At 37.5% G+C, this 6,000-nt stretch overlaps 1 protein-coding gene across 4 annotated transcripts in view; it reads left to right on the forward strand.

Annotated features, from left to right (window-relative positions):
- The window catches only part of INSIG2 (insulin induced gene 2), a 30,428-nt gene extending 24,765 nt beyond the window's left edge, over positions 1–5,663 (forward strand). For all 4 annotated transcript variants that reach the window (XM_089520169.1, XM_089520165.1, XM_089520168.1 and 1 more), the window contains 3 exons: positions 105–271; positions 1,777–1,876; positions 2,323–5,663. In XM_089520169.1, coding sequence (XP_089376295.1) covers positions 105–271; positions 1,777–1,876; positions 2,323–2,364 — 309 coding nt within the window. In that variant the 3' untranslated portion in view covers positions 2,365–5,663. The remainder of the gene's footprint in view (positions 1–104; positions 272–1,776; positions 1,877–2,322) is intronic.
- Positions 5,664–6,000: the final 337 nt, after the last annotated feature.

Below are 6,000 nucleotides of genomic sequence, written 5' to 3' on the forward strand. Positions count from 1 at the left end.
TAACACTTGTTCACAGTCTCTCTTAAGTTGCAGGGAGGAATACAAATTCAGATTAATCAGTGTTTGACTGAAATCCCCAAATAGATTCTTAATGTTACTCACAGAAAGTGGATTTTGCCAACAACATCCAGTTGTCTCTCACACTTGCTGCACTTTCCATTGGACTGTGGTGGACATTTGATAGATCTTGGAGTGGCTTTGGCCTGGGCATAGGAATTGCATTTCTAGCCACAGTGGTGACTCAGCTTTTGGTCTACAATGGAGTTTATCAGTAAGTATTATTAGTTTAATTAGGAGATTAAAGGCAGTATCTGACATCTTTGCAGGTTAAACACTCCAGCACTGCTCAGCATCTTCCCAAGAACGGTGAAATAGATCGCATTGGAAGGAATGTGATGCAAGTGTGTTTGAGATTGCAGCCCAGAAGACAGTTGCATGAGCTTATTATTTATTTATTTATTTATACCCTGCACTTCAGCCAAAAGGCTATCAGAGGGGCTTATGGTTGCCTTTGAGGCTTCATGCTTCTAAGCTTTCTGGCTGCATTTGATATGGGGAAAATAGTATATGTGTGAGAAAGAGTAGTTCAAACAGTGTGGAATAAGCAGAATTCTCCAGTTTTACTCTCACCTTTGGATATTTGCAGGAAATGGGGTGGAGTGGGGGTGGAGATGCTTTGTAGTTGCATACTGATGCCCTCCCTCATCCCAGCAATTAGCCAGGAAGGAAAGCTGGCAGTTGTTTTAGAGCTGCATTGTCAATCTATTGAGAGTGTCTTGGCATGATAGGACTAAAACAGCAAAGCCCCACTGCCTTTCTAACTCAACACTTGAAGATGAGGTTAGGAACAGGGAGTCTTGCCTGATTTCACATGGGATGTGCAGTGTTAGTGGCTCTGGGACTGGCATCAGGATGTCACAGAACAAAAGGACTAATCATTTGCAGAACTAAAAGAATCTTCAAAGAATTTCCAGCATGTCAAATAGAGTTGATGTTAGTTCTGATCAGCGCAAACCATGTCTCTGGCAAGTAAGTGGAAATATATGAAACAAATATATAACGAGGGTGGCCAGGCGGTGCTTTAACCTCACCCATCTTGGGATGGGAATGCTTCATGATTGTTGTATGTCTTTCATCAATTCTCTGGATTGGCCTTTTCAAAAGATGTGGTGACTTAGTGGTCATAAGGATTTGTATGGATCTTGAATTCCATGGGAGCAAGAGTCCCCGGAGCCCAAAGAACTTGGGGGGGAGGGTGAGTATAATAATCTCCAAAAGAGTGAGAAAGTAGATAATTAGGTGCAGGCACACATCCCAGCTCTCTCCTTCCTTGGGGCCTTCAAGCCACTTTCTGCCTTTTTCAGAGCAAAATTGATTGTTTAGCCAAGTGTTAGGGGATACCAACCAAAATATAAACATTATAAATATACAGAATGTAGTAATTATGGAGCCCTGGTGGCGCAGTGGTTAAATGCCTGTACTGCAGCCATTCACTCAAAACCACAAGGTTGCGAGTTCAAGACCAGCAAAAGGCCCAAGCTTGACTCAGGCTAGCATCCTTCCGAGGTCGCTAAAATGAGTACCCAGACTGTTGGGGGCAAATTAGCTTACTTGCTAATTAGCTTACTTGCTGTTCACCACTATGATCTTTGGAATAGCGGTATATAAATAAAACAAATTATTAATTAATTATTATAATGTTTTTTCTGTAGCAGGATGCATTTTTAAGCACTATATCAGGTTTAACAACTAAGCATCCTCTTTATCTCTTTCTAGGTACACATCTCCTGACTTTCTTTATGTGAGGTCCTGGTTACCCTGTATATTTTTTGCTGGTGGGATAACAATGGGAAACATTGGCAGGCAATTGGCAATGGTAAGTTAGTTATCATTAATGGATTTGTTTGTAAGATGCTTGAAATGATTTAGTCTGTAATAGGCTTATAATACTTTAGTCTGATTTGAGGCCCACAAGCACTTCTTCAGAGTTAATATTCAGATTGTTACACTACTAGAGAATTCATGTGGGTGTGGGTGTTTTTGCAATAAAAAGCCCCCAAACAAAGGGAAATGTTGGTGTGGGATAGACCGCCCAAAAAGCTGTAGTGACTAGTCACTCCTTCATTGCTTATCTCTGTCTGACTCCATGTTGTGTTTTATCAAAAGATAGGCAGATGGTAGGAATAATGCAGAGAGCTGGTCCCATGAGCAGATGAACTGCTGAGCACAGTTATTCCACTGTTTTCAGCTTTTTCTTTATGTATTTGTTGTAGTCCCAAAGATATTTACACCTAATTTCTGTGTGGTTTTTTTTTTTTTTAGTATGAATGCAAAGTTATTGCAGAAAAGTCTCATGAAGACTGAGAAGAGCAAAATATATCTTTCTCACAGGAGGATACATGACAGATGGTGAAGAGTACACATTTTGGAGTACTTGACTATGAAATTGCCAAACAGCAGTCACCTTTCTCTTGTTTCTTCTGCTATCGTCCCTGTATCCCTGGCCTGCTCTATTTGCAAAAAAACACTGTTTACTGCAATTCGTGATTGTTTCATTTGAAGGTCACTTGAAAATCTGAGCATCCTGGGATATTATCAGTGTGAATTCACACTAGAAAGCAACATGATGGATGAGATGTTGGTTTATAGTTGGAGTTTCTACTTTCTGAACTAAGCTTGGCTTGCTATATCCCATCTTTTTGCATAATATTCCTGTGCCAAACCAAAGTGCTACTATTTTTTTCTGCCTCTCACTTTCCACAGGCTGCATTCCTTTTTATTTATTTTAGCACAGTTTGATAGATTTTGTGGTTTTGTTTTTTAGTATTACTCTTTTATTATTTGTCATGTAGAATAATGAATGATGCAGCAGTGGTTTGAAAATGCATTCAGGTTAAATCAAAATTAAAATCCCAGTGTTGTGATTGTAGGAGCTGTATGAATAAATCTACAAACACAGTAGTTGCACACTAAGTGGATTTATACATGGCCAAGCTTAACTGTCTGTCCTGTGTTGATCTATGCATTGGATGTAAAAAAATCAGCCTGTACCATCTGCACTGCACATAGGTAAGATTGCCATTGCAATCACAAGTTCTGTGCCAGTAGTGTGGTTCAGTGGTGTCCCTTTAAAAATAGGTATATGTTGTTGTAGGAAATGACATCTCACACCTGCAGCAACACCCCTGCTGCCTGGATCAAGTGCTAATGCTTGAGCTTATCCAGATATAAGTCATTCATGAATAGTACGGCTTCATTTTGAATACAGAAAAAACTCAGACTTCTTCAAGTTTGGTAAGAGAAGCCTTTCATTCTCTTAGCCTGTACATGTTGCTTGGATTCTTGCATACATTCTGGCGACTGATACAGTGTGCTATGAACTTCTCTTGCATAGGTCCTGCTGGAATGAATTAATGGGAATGTTCTGATAGAATTGCTGTATTTTACAGTGAGAAGATTCCAGTGCAGTGAGTTTGGTCAGGCAGACAATTAGAAGACCCCATTATGGTAGTGGTTAAGTCTGCTGACCCTTAAGGTTGAGGAATATGAGAATGGTGAAGTAATAGCTTACTGATGAGGAAGTCCAGTTGTTGACAAAAAGAGAAGCTTAACCTGAATTTATTTTAAAACGGCTAGTTTCATTGCTTCTATCATTGTATTCTTTTAGCCTATGCAAGCTGCTGGGGCATTTCATTCTTTCTTTCTCTCTTTTTTAAAGAATACCTTTTAAAGGAAATACTGTATGAAAGATTTTGTTATATGTGTTACAGTTACTCAAAGAGGCTGAGCTGGTCCAAAGAACTGATATGTTTAAATGTTTCATTTTTCTTTTTTAACATGCAATGTTTAGGAACAAGGTGGAACAGGCAAGCAGAGCATCATTTTTAAGGCTTGCATAGCAATATGTGAATAATATATAGTGGCAGCTTTGAACAAAATGCTACTCGAAGGACTATGTGCAATCAATAAAAGAAAATGAAGATCAATAGGCATAAGTTCTGTTAGCTGCTAGTAGAGTGAACTCACTGAATACATAAGTGTTGATTTGTCGACTTACCATTGATTGAATGGGTCTACTCTAGTATGAAAAAACAGTAGGATTAAGGCTAATAATATGCAAAATATCAGTAGCTCCAGCCTTCTACTAGCTGTTGCAACTTTATACCATTGCACTACAATGCCTCTAGAGTTAAGCACTTAAGTATTAGTGCATCTCCTTATCTTCTTCTTCTCGCTATGATATGTGCAGCATGATATATACGTTGTGTGATTTTATTTTAACATGTCTCTATCAGAGAATGTCATTTGGAATTGTTAAGATGCTTTAAAACAAGAAATTAAAAATTAAATTTAATTAAAAAAATTAAACTAATGGAGATAGATGCTTAAAAATTAAACTAAGTATTCTTGTCCTGGTGTAGCATCATTCATAACTAAATCAATGTTTCTGTTAATTCATATTTATGGATCAACCCTGTTTAAAGTCTTTACCTGATTGTCTTAAAATTATGGTATGAGAATATTTTTGAAGGCTTAAATCTGATGATCTAAAAGAATATATGTTGATTAAACTGATGTATCCATTGTACCACTGAAAACTAAAAAAGGTGTGAGAGGGAAGGTGTTTCAGGGAGCTGCATCAGGGATCTCTAATTTAATATTTTCTGTCCGATGCTTGGATGCTTCAAGGCCTTTTCTTGAAGTTAATAATCAAAGAGCTAGTGTGTGTAGTTTAAAAAAGATATCATATTTTGCTCTGTGTTATGGTGCAGGGCGGATCTTGTTCTGAAAAGCTTCTGTGGAATGAAACAGAACTCTGGTTTGCCACAATTTACTGAATCTAGATGGCATGAAATGTGGATGGAATTATGAAGGTATGAGAGGCTCTTGTGTAATACCTCAGTTTACAGTGTGGCATGTGTTAGCTTCAATGATGCCCCCTTCCCCAGGTTGTGTTAATTAACCTTATGAATGACACTATATTCTTTAACAAAGTAAACTTTGGAGTGATCTCAATTCATTGCTAATTCAAGACATACTCTTACCATATGGTCTTTGCAACCACCTGTAAAGAAGCTCTCACAACCACCTTATTCAGCAGCTCCATGAAATTTAAATGGGGTGATAAACTTTAAACACATGAAGACATATCTCTTAACCATTTCATATTAACTTAAAGATGGAGACTGACACCAGGCATTACGAGTCATGTTTTGCTTTGCATCAGGGATAATAAGTGGTCATTTTGAAAATATTGCTGGGAATATTCTGAGCAACATGTCCAGTTTTAGAGACAGTAATGCAACAACTGTCTGTGTATCATCTCAGTGGCATTTCCCCCCCTGTTAAGTAGTTTTTAATGTAATGAAACCTAAGTTGATTTTATGTACCTACCAGACAGTACTTGGAATTTTGAGAGGTGAGGTTTGTAATGGGAATGCCTTAATTACAGTGGTGGGAAGAGGCAGCTACTGTATAATGTGTAATTACAATATTAGACTGTCTTCAAAATGTTCTATAGAGGATGAATAAGGTATATTTTAGATACAACTTTATAAGCACTATAAACTCTTCACTAGTTGTGAATTGTAAAGGCTGATGATGTTTACTTCTTCAAATTGCTGATAAAAGCAAAATATGTATTAAATATAATTACAATCTTGTTGAACTGGTTTTCTTCATTTTCCAAGGAGCAATAATTCATAATTGTATCACAGTGATCCTATTTCAAAGATGAAATTAAAATGTTGGCAGTTGAACCAGCATAATGCTTATGGAACACCTGTAAAAATGCAAAAAGAAAACAAGCCCATTAATACACATAAATCAGCAGTTGCACTGACTCAACATGATTTTTGCATGACTGGACCTTTTAAGATTCGAATCTTCCAAGTGTGGTGAGAACACTGGAGGGGAGGGAATAACTATAAAACAAAACAAAGTTAGCAAAAAAAGGGGAGGGGGAAGATGCTCTTTATTTTTCCCTTTTGAAGACAGCAA

The sequence above is a fragment of the Sceloporus occidentalis genome, unplaced genomic scaffold (genome assembly GCF_023333645.1).
Source record: "Sceloporus occidentalis isolate IW3139 unplaced genomic scaffold, rSceOcc1.0.p SCAF_4, whole genome shotgun sequence".
NCBI lineage: Eukaryota > Metazoa > Chordata > Lepidosauria > Squamata > Phrynosomatidae > Sceloporus > Sceloporus occidentalis.